A 14,121-nucleotide genomic window follows, 5' to 3' on the forward strand; every position below is an offset into this window, starting at 1 on the left:
CTGGATATTCTAGGGAGGTGTGGCCACACCCTCCCTCAATTTCTGGCCTAAACAGGAATGAATTCCCTCTGCTCCTTGGGCCCTCACATCCCCATCCCTGCCTACCCCACATGGCCTTCACAGTCTCTCCAGAAGGAAATAGGGGCAGATCCACCATTTAGGAGCTGAACTTCATGATGAGACAAACAGTAGAGGCTTACACTGCCTTTGGGCTGGAGGGAGAAAGGTGGTTCCACCTGGCTCCCTCCAGGCTTCCAGAAAAGTCTTCAGTGCAATAAAAACAGAATTTCTTGCATCTGAGTCTGTGTTTAACATCCACAACCTTGCACCAGGTCCCAGGCCCGGGGAAGGAGTGCATGGTGGTTCTCTAGTCCCCAGGAGACAGCCTGGGTTTCCATGCAATCCAGACCTGAGGGCAAAGGAGGGTGATACCCGTTGCCAGCATTCTTTAAGCCCTCCGTTTGTAATCATGTACGTATTTGCATAGTTTTTAAATGTTTGCCTTCTATACTAGGCTGTGAGCCACTGGAGGAAACATCCTTTGGTCGTGATTGCAGCCCTCGGGACACCTGCGCAAAGGGACAGGGCTGGGGTGGCCCGGAGAGCTCAGGTGCAACTGGGTTCCACCCCAACCTAGTGTAACCGTAGGTCCCTTCACTTCCGACACCCCAGCCTCTTAATGGGTAAAATGAGCAGAGTGGGCAGCACTGCCTTCCCGGAAGGCGGGGGATGCCCTTGAAGGGCATCTGGTGGCCGCCAGAGACGCCAGGACCTCACGCTCCGCCCACTGCCGCTCTCCACGGTGCTGAAGACATGCCTGGTGCCTCGCGGGCCGCCTCTCCAGCCTGGGTGCCTGGGGTTCCCCACCTCACTCTCCCATTCCAGGCTGGCCCAGACCTACCTTCTGGGGGTTGGGGAGCCTCAAACTCCAACCGCACCCGATTCCGCTTACACACCAGCTGTGTTCTGTCACAATGTTTTATTAAGGACCACCCCAGTCTTAGAGGAGGTGGGTGGTGGCTGTGGGCCATGGCCATCCTGAAGTTCAGAGCTCAGCCAGTGCTTAGGGGCCAGGGTCCTTGCAGTCTCAGCTGCTTCCTACACCCTGTGTGTAAAGGGACAGGGAGGAGTCCCAGGCAGGGCAATTGTTGAGGCATGTGTGTTTTCTGTCTGTCTGGGTCTGTGGATCACTCTGTATGTATCTGCCTGTTGCCTTCTGTGCCTGGGTCTGTGTGTGTATTTCTCAGGTTTTGTGGCCTTATGGTTGCCCGGTGTCTGAGTGTCAGTTTCTGCTCCTGTGTCTGGGTCCCTAGGTGTGTAGCTGTAGTTTGTGCATCTCCGTCCTGGCATCTCCACAGAGGTCTCTGCCTCACCTCCAATCCCCTGCCTCTCCACTGTAGCACCCACCACAGTGCCCTTGGGGAGAGGGGGACTGGGGTCATGTCCAGGTGGTGCTCACAGTTCCTCCCCCACGGTCTCTAGCCCAACTCGGCCTGGGCTGAGTGCTGGCTCAGGCGAGGCCCAGTCCAGCAGGGTGGCCCGGCTCAGCTCCTCTGTCCAGTTGCCTTGGACCAGGGTCGACTTGTTTAGCTCTTCCATCGAGTTGTCCAGAGCTAGCATGTCCCGGGACTTCCAGTGCACCCTGGGGCTGCCTGGAGACCCTCCCTGGGGTGCGCCCACCTCTGGCTGAGGTCCTGGGTCCTCGGAACCTGGTGTGGTATCGGGGGCCACACGGGAAGCAGCATCGTTGTGCAAAGTTCTGGAGAAAACTGAGCAAGGGGTGGGGGTTCATGAGGAATGGGGGGGGCTGGTGTTCCTTCTTTCCTTATCTCCCAGCTGCAGGGGAGGCTCCTTCCCTCCCCCCCAGAGGCCCAATATGGGGACTTAGGGAGCCAAGGGGATTGTGCCCATAGTGCAGCCCAGAGGGAACCCCAAGTCAATCCTGGCCCACCTACCTCGCACAGGTGTGAAGTCTCCGGGGCTCTCAGCTTTGTTGGGAGCAAAAGGGCTGATGGAGGGGAGGACGATGAGAGCGAAAGAGAGAAGCAGGACCTGCCAGAGATGGGGGCAGGGTCACCCCATCCCTCCACCATCCCTGTGAGTACACCCATCTTATGGGCAGGGAATCTGAGGCCCAGAAGACTGGATTACGCTTGAATTGGGGCTGGGGCCATAATACTCTCTCTCACCTTCCCCCTCCCAGAGGCTGATCTTCCAAGGCCTATGACCCCCTTTATCCTGGGGGCCATCAGAGCAGCAGGAGGGACTCACCGCTATGCAGGTGCCTGCCTGGGCTGACTTGCTGGTGGACTGGACTACAATGGCCTGAAGTTTCTTCAGCTGCTCCAAGAGGGACCTTAGTGGAATGAGCAGACTTGGCTGAGCCCTGCAGGGCCTTAGCCTGGCTCCCTGTCCATTTCTGGGGTCCTCTAGCATGGCTGATGTCTGAATTTTGTCCATTCCTCAAGGCCCCACTGCTTTTACAAGTTCTAGACCCTCCCTCTTTGCTTTGATAAATCTCCAGTGACATCCCACCTGCTTCTCTGCCACCCCATCCAGGCTGCCAGCCTAAGCCTCCTCTCTGGTTCCCCCCATCTCTCACCCCCACCCTCCCACACTTCCTCTCCTGACCCCCACTTAACAACCAGGGGCCCCTTTTCAAATGTAAAACAGCTTCTCCTAATCCTCTCTGGGCTCCTACCTCCCTCAAGTCCTCCCTGAAACTGAGGTCCTATACAATTTGCCCCTGTTCTCTCCCTGCCCTCTCCTCCTCCCTCTCTCCCCCTCACTCACTCTGCTCCAGCCACACTGGCCTCCTCCCCATTCCTCTGACATGCCAGGTACAGTCCTGCCCCAGGACCTTTGCACAGGCTATTCCCTTTAAGGACACTGTTCCCACAGGTCTTTTTGCAGTTGTTTTTTTCTCATCCCTTAAGTCTCATCTCAAATGTCACCTTATCTGACCTTCCTGTCTAAAATAGCCCTTCAGCCCTGGCCGGGTAGCAAAGTTGATTAGAGTGTTGTCCCAATACTCCATGGTTGCAGGTTTGATCCCTGGTCAGGGCACATACAAGAATCAACCAATGAATGCATAAATAAGTGGAACAACAAATCAGTCTCTCTCTCTCTCTCTCTCTCTCTCTCCCCCCCCCACCCCCCTCAAATCAATATAAAATAAAATAGCCCTTTACCCTGCTTTATATTTTTCTTCCCACTGGCTATCACTATTTGCATGATCTTTTATAAATTTTTGTTTGTCTTGAGTATGCCTTCCACTAGACTGTGAGTTCTTTAAGTGGAGGGACTGAGGGACTGTGTCTTCCTTGTTCACTTTTGTGGTCCCAGTGCCCAGACTATACCTGATGCAGAGTAGATACTAAATAAATTGACTAAATAGACTCACCCCTTAGATGGAATTCTGTGCAGTTCTCCAACACACATGTACCTAGCCTCTGGCCATTCATATGCCATTTCCTCTACTGGGAATACCTTCCCCCCTATGAACTCTTATACATCCTTCAAGACCCCAAAACCAAATCCCCTCTGCTATTCAACCTGCCTCCTTTCTAAGTGGAACCCTCACCCCCTGCTCTGCCCCGCCTCACAGAAGACACCACACACACACACACACACACACACACACACACACACACACTTTGTTCACCTCTCCTGCAAGGGATTTGGGGGCTGGCTCCCCCTATCATCTGCCATGGTTGATGACAAGACTCACCGGTTCTGCTTCTCAAGATGCAAGACTTTCCTCTGAAGCTCCTGGTTCTGGGCAGTGCAGGTTGACATCCTGCAGGGATAATGTCACGGTGACATTCAGAACATGCTGGTCATCAACTGTCCCAATGACATATTCCTGTGAGGCCCCATCTTACAGGCAGGAAACCCAAAGCCAAAGAGGGAAGTCACTCATTCAAGTTCACCCTGGCAAGTCTATGAGAGGACCAGAATCTGAACCCATGTCTCCAAGGTTCCTAGATCCCACCTAGATCCCAAGTCTGAGCCCCCAGGATTGGCATGGAATGTCTAACTCAGGCAGTGATGCTTCCAGAAGACAAAATAGCAGGGAGACTGGGAGTCCCAGGAGAACCAAGTTATAATCCTCACCATCGCTGTGACCTTGAGATACTCAGCTCTCTGACCTCAGTCCCCTCGTTCGTAAATGGGGTTACAATTACCTAGTTCACAGAGTGGTTGGGAAAATAGCTTGAAGTAAAGCTGACTAGGGGCTTAGCATATTGCATTTGAGGAACAAGACAATGATTATTCCATCTAGGGTGCTGGGGTCCAGCCTGGGGACCCCACCTTTCCCATCTGCATTTGTCTGTGAATATGGTCATGGTCCATACCACTCAGATGAGGAGTTGAAATACTCAGATCACAGCATGCGATGTGTCTGTCAGTCCTCATATCACAACCAGGGAAGAGAAGAAATTCCCTCACTGCAAGGTCCTCCTTCTAAACAACTCACAACATAAAGAATTACATTAGCCCTGGCGGGTTTGGCTCAGTGGTTGGAGCATTGGTCTGCGAACCAAAGAGTCACAGGTTCAATTCCAGTCAAGGACAAGTACCTCGGTTGTAGTTTGGTCCCGGCCCTGGTCAGGGTCATGCAGGAGGCAACCAGTCGATGTGTCTCTCTCACATTGATGTTTCTCTCTCTCTCCCTCACACTCTATCCAAAAATAGATGGAAAAGTATCCTCGGGTGAGGATTCAAAAAAAAAAAATTACATTAGCCCAGCCAGCGTGGCTCAGTGGTTGATCATTGACCCATGCACCAAGAGGTCACGGGTTTGATTTCCAGTCAGAGCACACACCCGGGTTGGGGGTTTGATCCCCAGTAGGGAGTGTGCAGGAGGCAGCCAATTGATGTTTTTCTCTCATCAATGTTTCTAACTCTCTTCCTCTTCTTTCCCCTCTCTCTAAAAATCAATAAAACAATTTTAAAAAAGAAGAATTCATTAGAGAAAACCTAGGGTCCACATGATAATGACAGAAGTACAAATCAAAATGCCTGAGATGCAACTAAGGTGGTGCTGAGAGGGAAATGTATAGCCTTAATTCAGCTCAATGAGCTTAACATGCACATTTAAAAACTAGTGAAAGAACAATAGCGTAAACTACACACACACACACAACAGTCTAGGAAGGATATAACAAAGCTTACAGTAGAAATGAAAAAACTAGAAAAGAAAAATACAATTAGGTAGGAAATCCATTCTTCACAAAGAATAATAAAATAGACAAACTTCTGGCAAGATTGATCAAAAAGATAAAAGAGAAAAAGAAGGCACAAGTAAACAAATGAATTATCGAAAAGGGTATAATTATAGATGGCTCAGAATTTGAAAAAATAATAGGAGACTGGCTTGGCTGGTTTGGCTCAGAGGTTTGAGCGTCGGCCTGTGGACCAGAGAGTCCCGGGTTTGGTTCCCGCTAAGGGCACGTACCTCGGTTGCAATTTGTCCCTGGCCCCGGTTGAGGTCGTGTGGGTGGCAGCCACTTAATTTGTCTCTCCCACATTGATGTTTCCCTCTCTCTCTTCCTCCTTCTTTCCCTCCTGCTCTATCTGAAGATAAAGGCAAAAAACGTCTTGGGTGAAGATAAAAAAATAATAGGAGATCCCAGCCAGTGTGGCTCAGTGTCTGCACATCCACCTATGCACCAAGAGGTCGCCAGTTTGATTCCCGGTCAGGGCACATGCCCAGGTTGTGGGACCAGTCCTCAGTGGGGGACATGTGGGAGGCAGCCAATTGATGTTCTCTCTCATCAATATTTCTATCTATCTCTCTCCTTTCCTCTCTCTAAACTATCAATAAAGAAAAAATATTTAAAAAATAATAATAGGAGAGAACTATAAACCATTTAATGTCAATAAATTTGAAGTAGGCAATTTCACAGAAAAATATAACATCCCAAAACAGACCCAGGAATAAATGGAAAACCCAAATAGACCTTTAACATTCTAGCCCGGCTGGTGTGGCTCAGTGGTTGAGCACTGACCCATGTACCAAGAGGTCCCTGGTTTGATTCCTGGTCAGGGCACATGCCCAGGTTGTGGGCCTAATCCCCAGTGGACGGCATGCAGGAGGTGGCCAGTTGATGTTCTCACTCACTGATGTTTCTATCTCTCTCCCTCTTCTTTCCTTTCTCTCTAAAATCAATAAAGAAAAAAATTTTTTTTTTTAATTCCATAAAGTCACTCTTGGCCGTCACAACAGCTCGGAGGCCCAGTGATCTCAGACAAAGGAAGTAAACATCCCACAATCCCATGTTATGGAATAGAGCTAGAACAAAATGGGTAATACCTCCTCCTTTCTTGGCAGCACCATATTTTAGGAGATAAAGGGACCCTGAAACCCTTGCCCTGTGCCATCTCTAGGCATATTCCCATCCTTGCAGCTCACTTGCAAAAAGATCTCAGGCCTTAAAAACTGTGACCTTAGGCCCATTACATCCCTTTCTCTGGGCCTCAGGTTTCCCCCTGAGTGTGAAGTCCCAGGACCCAGCCTTACCGAGTTTCCAGGCCATCAATATATTCCTTCTTCTTTTTCCGGCTTTCTTGGGCCGACTGTTTGTTCCGGATTTTCCTGCGGATTTTTTTCAGCACTCGCTCCTCATACTGCCAGGTGACATGGGGAGAAGGCTGAGTCAGGCTGGAGGGTCTACTCTGTTGTCTGGACCCCAAAATTTCACCCTATTCTCTTCCCATGGGAGCCATCCCAGACCCCGGGATCTGGAGAGCAGATTCCTGATGACTTTAAGACCAGCTTTCCTGCCCCCAAATCTTGCAGAGTCTCTAGGAGGGTGCTGGGTCCTGGTAATCTTCCCAAATCCTATTCCCAGTTAGTAACTGCTACCAAACTCTGTGTATGGTGTAATTGCGCCACCTTCTGGTCATAGCTGAGAACCGTGATTTTCATGGGGCCCGCTAATAACAACGTTAAGTCAAGTCTTCCCATTGGAATAGCAAACTCCAGTGTTGATATTAAGGGAACGGGCTGGATGGGAACTGTGGCAAAATTCAGAGGTCCCAGTAAGTTGGCTTTCTGGATGATTTTTTTTGACTCTGGTGACAGACACATCCTAACATTCTAGTGTGGGAAGCCTAAAGGTAAGACTCATGAGCAGAAAGGGGGAGAGACCCAGACAAGGGTCTCACCAACTCACCTTGGTGAGGGGCAGCTGGGTGGGCAGTGTGATGCCTTCTTTGGCCAACAGTTTCTTCTCATCCTCTGTCAGCACCAGCTCCTGGCAATGCCCAGTTCCAGGTCTCAATAGGTGGGGAGCTGCCAGATGATGCTGTTGCTATGGGGGGAAAAATGCATTGGAGGCAGAGAGAGTGAAAGTCTTTGGGAAATGAAAGAGACATCAGAATAAGAAACTATTAATCCATCTTATCTAGAGTCCCCACTGATACTAGGGCTCAAGAGCCCAGCACACAGCACTTTGACCCAGCAATTCCACTTCCAAGAATTGATCTTACAGATATCTTCACACATATGCAAAAGGATGGACATAAAGGATTTTCATTCACTTAACAAATAGTCAGCAGACAGCTACTGATAGTCACCTACTACATTCCAGGCACCATTCTGGGCTGTGCACATTCATTGTAACACTATCTACAATAGCAAAGGGTTGGAAGCAATGAAAATAGCCAGCAAAGAGGGGACAGGTTAAACAAGGCATGACCCATTTGTACAATGAAGTACTACACAGCTGTGAAAAGGGATGGGTTCTTTGTCATGCTACGGAGCAATCACCATGATACACTGTCAAGTTAAAAAATATAAAGGGGGTGCCCTGGCCGGTTTGGCTCAGTGGTTAGAGCATCCGCCTGTGGTCCGGAGAGACCCGGGTTCAGTTCCCACTATGGGCACGTACCTCGGTTGCAGTTTGTCCCCGGCCCTGGTTGGTCGTGCGGGTGGCAGCCACTCAATGTGTCCCTTTCACATCAATGTTTCCCTCTCTCTCTCTCTTTCTTTCTCTCCCTCCCACTCTATCTGTGCAAAAAATGGAAAAATGTCCTCGGGTGAGGATTAAAAAATATATATATATATATATAAAGGGGCAAAACATTGTTACATGTGGCATGCTACTTTTTATATTAAATTTTTTAAAAAGGCATCTCTTTGCCTTGGCCAGTGTGGCTCAGTTGGTTGGGCGTCATCCTATGCACCAAAGGTTGCTGGTTCAATTCCCAGTTGAGGGTACATGCTCCAGTTGTGGGCTCTGTCTCTGGTAGGGGGCAGCCAAAAGATGTTATGCTCTCACGTCGATGTCTCTGTCTCTCCCTCTCCCTTTCCCTCTCTCTGAAAAATAAATAAACTAAAACAAAAACAAAAAAGGGAAAAAAATCACCTCTTTAGAAGAAAAAGTTGTGTGAGGAGCTGGGTGTCTGGGCAACTGAGGTAAGAGGGTGGTTCTCCCCATTTACTATTTGTTTCCTTGGAACTTGGACTGTGTGGATGCATTTCCCTATTCAAAATATTTTAAATTAAATTTAAATTATTAAAGATAAACATTAAAAATAAGAGAATCTTGTCACCAGAATGTTCAAGTCTTAGAAATATCATATTTCTAAGGAATGGAAGACTCAGGAATAAAGATGGATATTGGGGCCATCTGTCATTCTTCGATCAAACTCCACTATCTGGAACTGCAGGTCACTGATTAGCCCAACCCTTTCTCTCCAGAGTCCAAGTCCCAGTGTCCGTAAAATGAGGATAAGGTCTCCCACATCCCAAGGTTGTTGACATGCAGAACAATGATACTGAATATAATGCATTTATAAAACCCAGTTAGCATTTCCAAAGCAATCATTCTTTTTTCCTATCCTTCAAGGCCTGCTGGAGTGCCACCTCCTCTAGGATGCCCACCAGGACCTGCAATGACCCACCAGCCTCTCTCCCTCATTACTACACTTCCATGAGCAGTTAATTTTCCATCTTGACCATGAGATTCCCAAAGGCTGAGCACACAGCTGGTGCTTGCTACACATCTTTCAAGTTCACAGGGGCATTTCAGTCTTGCCTAGAGATTGTCAGAATGACTTTTGGTATCAGACAAACTGGGGTTCAAATCCTATGGGGCCACTTGCTTGCTGTGTAGCTTTGGGTTTAACCTCTTTGGGCCTTGACTTTCTCGTCTGTGGAATGAGGGCGCTAATTGGGTTGTCAGATCTGGTTTACAGGTACTTGAAGCCCTTGGCAAGATAGATGGTCCTCAATCAGCATGCAATGGGCACGACAGGCCCAACAAGTCAGCCCAGGGATAGAGCCTGCAGCAGCTATGTGACTTGGGGCAAATTACTTAACTTCTCTGTGTCCACTTCTTCATATACAAAATTAAGATAATAAGAGCCCCAATCTTCAGGGTTGCTGTGAATTAAGATGATACATTTAAAGCATTTAGAGGAGTGCCTGGCTGATAGTAGGTGCTTAATAAGTTTTAGCTTTTTTTCTTTTTCTTCACTACTGCTACAGTAGATGTCCCAGCTCAGGAGATAAAGAACTCAGGACCCACAGACTTGCTCTGGATATGACCCTGGACAAATCCAGCCTTTGTTTGTGAGTTCATTTTCCAGTCTCTAAAATGGGGTTATTGGGTCTCCATGAACCCCAGTGGCCCTCTCAGCTGTGATGCTTGGAGTTGGGGTGGAGGCTGCTCACCAGGTCCCCACCACTGCCGGAGAGGAGGAGGTCTTTCACCGTGAGGTTGCCGCTTGGGGGCGAGACTGCCAGTTCAGCCTGCTCCTCAGGATAGAGGCCCGGGTTCCACATTTCTGACCAGGGCAGGTGGGAACAAAGACAGGGAGGGTGTCAGGCAGGGGCCTCTGACCTCCTAGCTTTTACCTGCCTCCTCCAGCAAAGCTTCCAGGATTGACCCCAATGTGCTGACTTTTGGTACAGCCTGGGGCCCCAAGGCCTGGGTTAAAGGGGACAGCACCAGCTGGTGCCTCAGTTTCCCCTCTGCTGCAAAATAGAAACCCGAATTCATCAGGACATTATTGAGGGACTTACTGCCAATGCAGGAGAGAGCAGCTGTTATCACCCAGGATTGCAGACTAGATTTGCAGCCAGCCAGGTCTTATCTCCCTTTGGGGCAGGGACTAGATCTGATTCACCTCTGGTTCCCTCCCTCCTGGTGCCTGGCCCACTGTGAGCTGCTCCGCAGAGCACCAACCTCAGAGTCAGATAGCCCTGGATTCTAATCCTCACTAGGCAAAGTGTGTGACCTTGGGTCTCTGAGCCTCTGTTTTTTCAAGTCTCCAATGGGACTCATAAGAGCTCCCACCCCACTGCAAGACTCAAAGGACAAAGGACACCCTGTATAAGGCCTGCCCCAAGAGGACAGCCTTGAGGACCGGGATCCACGACCTCTCTCACTTTCATGGAGCATCTATATGACCCAGGCATGGGAGGTACAAAGATGAGGTCACCTGCATGACACCTGGTGCCATAGTCAGCCTGCTATGGGTGCATTCCACCTCCGTGGCTTTGACTTGTGGCTTAACCTCGTGGGGATTCAGTTTTACCATCTGGACAATGGGCCCACAACAGCATCCATCTCAAAGAGTGAGTGTGTGTGTAATGAGGTGAGAGCAATGAGAGAAAACACAGAACTCACCTAGGTCTATGGCCACGGAGGCCTCGAGCACTTGGGCCACTGGCCCAACAAGGGGCTTGAGGGGGCTGTGGGGGGCAGGATGGTAGGAGGGGCAGAGCCCCTTGCCAGACTCTGAGAAATGGCAGCCGGTCAGGGTGGCGGCAGGTCCATTGTGTGGAGGGGTATCCTGGGGATCGGAGGGCAGGTCTTCAGAGATGCCGCTGTCACTGTCCGCAGGAGACCAGAGAGGAGAGCTGGGCACTGAGTCTCCAGAACCCAAGATACAGCTGAGGAAATCATCAGAGTCCGGGGCTGGCAGGACCTGCTGGGATGGAGGGGGTGGGGCAGGAATGAGGAGGTCTGCGCTTTGCTCTGGATTGCTGTGTGACTCTGGGTAAGCCACTGACCCCTGCTGGGCCTCACTTGTTCTTTCTTTCTTTCTTTTTTTTTTTTGATATTTTGTTCAGATAGAGTGGGAGGGAGAGAGAGAGAGAGAGAAACATTGACGTGAAAGGGACACATGGAGTGGCTGCCACCCACACAACCCAACCAGGGCTGGGGACAAACTGCAACCAAGGTACATGCCCTTAGCGGGAACTGAACCCAGGTCTCTCCAGACCGCAGACCAACGCTCTAACCGCTGAGCCAAACTGGCCAGAGCTTCACTTGTTCTTTCTACAAGATGGAAGGTTTGTGGAGCTTGAACACAATCATGTGGCATGAGAACACCATCCAGCCTCATCAAGGCCCAAGCCCTGAGTTTGAGTTTGGACCCAACTCCAAACTGCTGTGTGACCCCAGACAGGTTACTGCCTCTCACTGGGCCTCGGATTTGTTACTTTTAAGGCACCAAAGCTGCCTGCCCCTTGGGGTAGCTGAGAAGTTCAACACAATAACGTGCTTTGCTAAAATTACACACCATGAGCCGTTAATGCTACCAAGCTGAGTGGAGTCCTGCCTGCAGCGGGGGCCTCACCTGGTCTCCAGCATGGCACCAGTCCTTGCCCATATCGACATGTCTCAGAATTCCATCCTGCCGATCGAACAGGAGATCCAGGAGCTCCAGGCTGTTGATGGGGTCCATGGGACAGGTGGAAGAAGCCATCTGAGGCGAGGAGGGGACAGCATGAGGGTCACACAGCCCTCACCTCCCCATCTCCCATCTGCCTACCACTCTGGGTCTGTCCAGCTCAAGTTCAATTTCTGCTCAACCGCTAGGTCTGACTTCCACCTTCAAATCAGTGCTGAGGGGCTGACCCAGAGATGTCAGGGGGATGAGAGCTAGTTTCTTTAAAACATCTGTCTAGATGCACACATAGAGGTAATCAGCTTGGCCACTCACTTGAGGCAGATGGAATTGGCCCTCTCTTTCATTCCCAGCCTGCGCATGTCCGCCCTCCTGGGAGGTGGGGGCCTGGAAGAAATACAGAGCAGCCATGGCATGGAGGCATGGTTTTGGTCACTGCATTCTCTCTCGGGGCCTCAGTCTTCCCAGCTGTGCCATGTGCGGGGAGGGGTCCTTTCAACTCTGGGAGCTGGGGGAGGGCTTCCTGGCATAGACCCCACCCCCCACCCCAACATGGACACAGGCAGGGCTCACCTTTACAGCTGCAAAATCTCCATTCATGAGCCCGGACAGCTCTGCCTCCAGCTACTTTCTGTGTCTCTGATCCGTGGAAGCTCACCCTAAGCCTTGTTCCTGTCTGTGGATCTGGTCACCACCCCCAAAAGATGCTGAAATAGCCCTGGGGAGCTCCCAGCCCACCGCCGGCTGCTGATTGGGGAAACAGGTAAGATGGACAGGGTTAAGGGCCAGTGATACCAGGGCAACCTGGGGGGAGGGGAGAGAAGACCGTTATCTTGATGTTTTGTGCTTTTCCTGCAGGCAGGGGACAAAGGCCAAAGTCTGGGGTGCTTCTGCTCTGCTGTGACCTCTTCCCTACTTTTGGGGACTGTTTCTTATCAGAGTCCTAGACGTCGGAATCCAGGAGAGCCCAGGCTCCTGACTGGGTCCCGTCCACTCCCGGGACAGAACGAAGCAGGAAGACCAACCCAGGCCTTTGCTGAAGCCGGTTCCCCTGCATGAGCGCCCTTTCTTCGTCAGAGCTGGCAACGTCCTACCCTCCCTCCAAGCCCTCCACGGCTGAATCCGTGCAATCGATTCCTTCTAGAATCTTCTGTTCATTTATTCAACAACTATTTATTGAGCCAAACTTGTTTCCACCTCAGGGCCTTTGCATTTGCTGTTCCCTCTGTCTGGAGCTCCCCTCTCCTCCACCGTGACTCTGTCACTGTGCCCACTTATTTGTGAATGTTTTATATTTGTGACTCAGCCCGGGTGGCTGAGAGGCCATCTCTGACCCCAGCAGAGAGGAGACTCCTCTCCACATCTCTTTATCACATCTTTGTCTTCAACGAACCCCGAATTATTTAACATTTTTCTTATTCATGTAATTGACTTGTTTGGTGTCTTCCCTCAGTTCTCCCCACTGCATCCAGAATAAAAGGGACTTAGGAGCTAGAATAGAGTCTCTTCATTTTCTGCTGGGTCTTCTGTGTCCACGAAAGCCTGGTACACAGTAGGTGCTCAATCAGCTCTTACTCATTGAGCACGTCCTATGTGCCAACCACCATTTTAGGTACTAGGGGTGAGGCAGTGAACAAGCTAGACCATAAATGTATAAACAAATCAGTAAGCAGATAAATGGGTTAAGTACTATCGAGAAACTAAATGTAACCATAGTAAAGGGCAACCTTTTAAAAGGTGACATTTAGCCCTGGCCGTTTTGGCTCAGTGGTTAGAGCGTTAGTCTGCGGTCCAGAGGGATCTAAGTTTGGTTCCCGCTAAGGGCATGTACCTCAGTTGCAGTTTGTCCCCGGCCCCTGGATGGGTTGTGCGGATGGCAACCACTCGATGTGTCCCTTTCACGTTGATGTTTCTCTCTCTCTGTCTCTCTCTCTCTCTCTCTGTCTCTCTCTCTCTCTCTCTCTCTCTCTGTCTCTCTCTCTCTCTCTCTCCCTCTCTCCCTCCCTCCCACTCTATCTGAACAAAAAATGAAAAAATGTCCTTGGGTGAGGATAAAAAAAAAATAAGTAGAAGGTGACATTTAGCCCTGGCCAGTTTGGCTCAGTGGTTAGAGTGTAAGCCCTTGGACCAAAGGGTTTCATTTCCTGGTCAAGGGCACGTACTTGGGTTGCAGGTTCAATCCCCAGCCCCAGTGGGGATTGTGCGGGAGGCAACCAGTCAAAGTGTCTCTGTCACACTGATGTTTCTCTCTCTCCCTCCCTCCCTCCCTTCCCCTCTATCTAAAAAGCAATGGAAAAATATCCTCAGGTGAGGATTAACAACAACAACAACAAAAAGGTGACATTTAAGTACAGTCCTGAATGAATGATGAGAAAGAGACAGCCATGGAGAAATCTAGAGGAAGGATGTTGTAAGCCAAAGGGAAAAAAAAACAAAACCCAGCATATGCAAAGATCCTGGGGCAGAACTGTG

General features: G+C 50.1%; 1 protein-coding gene across 3 annotated transcripts; it reads right to left on the reverse strand.

Annotated features, from left to right (window-relative positions):
• Positions 1-861: 861 nt before the first annotated feature.
• Positions 862-12,318, reverse strand: CREB3L3 (cAMP responsive element binding protein 3 like 3). Of its 3 annotated transcripts, none has more exons than XM_036241049.1 (10): positions 12,223-12,318; positions 11,599-11,727; positions 10,644-10,944; positions 9,686-9,798; positions 7,182-7,319; positions 6,527-6,633; positions 3,731-3,799; positions 2,272-2,356; positions 1,956-2,052; positions 862-1,769 (listed from the first exon to the last, which is right to left on the reverse strand). In XM_036241049.1, exons 1-10 carry the CDS (start codon positions 12,247-12,249, stop codon positions 1,456-1,458), a joined length of 1,380 nt encoding a protein of 459 aa, XP_036096942.1. In that variant the 5' UTR covers positions 12,250-12,318; the 3' UTR covers positions 862-1,455. The 3 variants fall into 3 exon arrangements, with proteins under 3 accessions (XP_036096942.1, XP_036096944.1, XP_036096943.1); XM_036241051.1 differs by having other exon boundaries at positions 7,182-7,313; positions 10,644-10,947; XM_036241050.1 differs by having other exon boundaries at positions 10,644-10,947.
• Between the last annotated feature and the right edge of the window lie 1,803 nt (positions 12,319-14,121).

The sequence above is a fragment of the Molossus molossus genome, unplaced genomic scaffold, assembly GCF_014108415.1.
Source record: "Molossus molossus isolate mMolMol1 unplaced genomic scaffold, mMolMol1.p scaffold_m16_p_4, whole genome shotgun sequence".
NCBI lineage: Eukaryota > Metazoa > Chordata > Mammalia > Chiroptera > Molossidae > Molossus > Molossus molossus.

Coding starts and splice junctions, on each gene's coding strand:
- CREB3L3 (XM_036241050.1), bottom strand. CDS start 12,249: ATGAATGGAGATTTTGCAGCTGTAAAG. Junction 7,320..9,685: donor CCGGCAGTGGTGGGGACCTG/GTGAGCAGCCTC, acceptor TTCCCCCCATAG/CAACAGCATCATCTGGCAGC. Junction 3,800..6,526: donor ATTGATGGCCTGGAAACTCG/GTAAGGCTGGGT, acceptor TTATCCCTGCAG/GATGTCAACCTGCACTGCCC.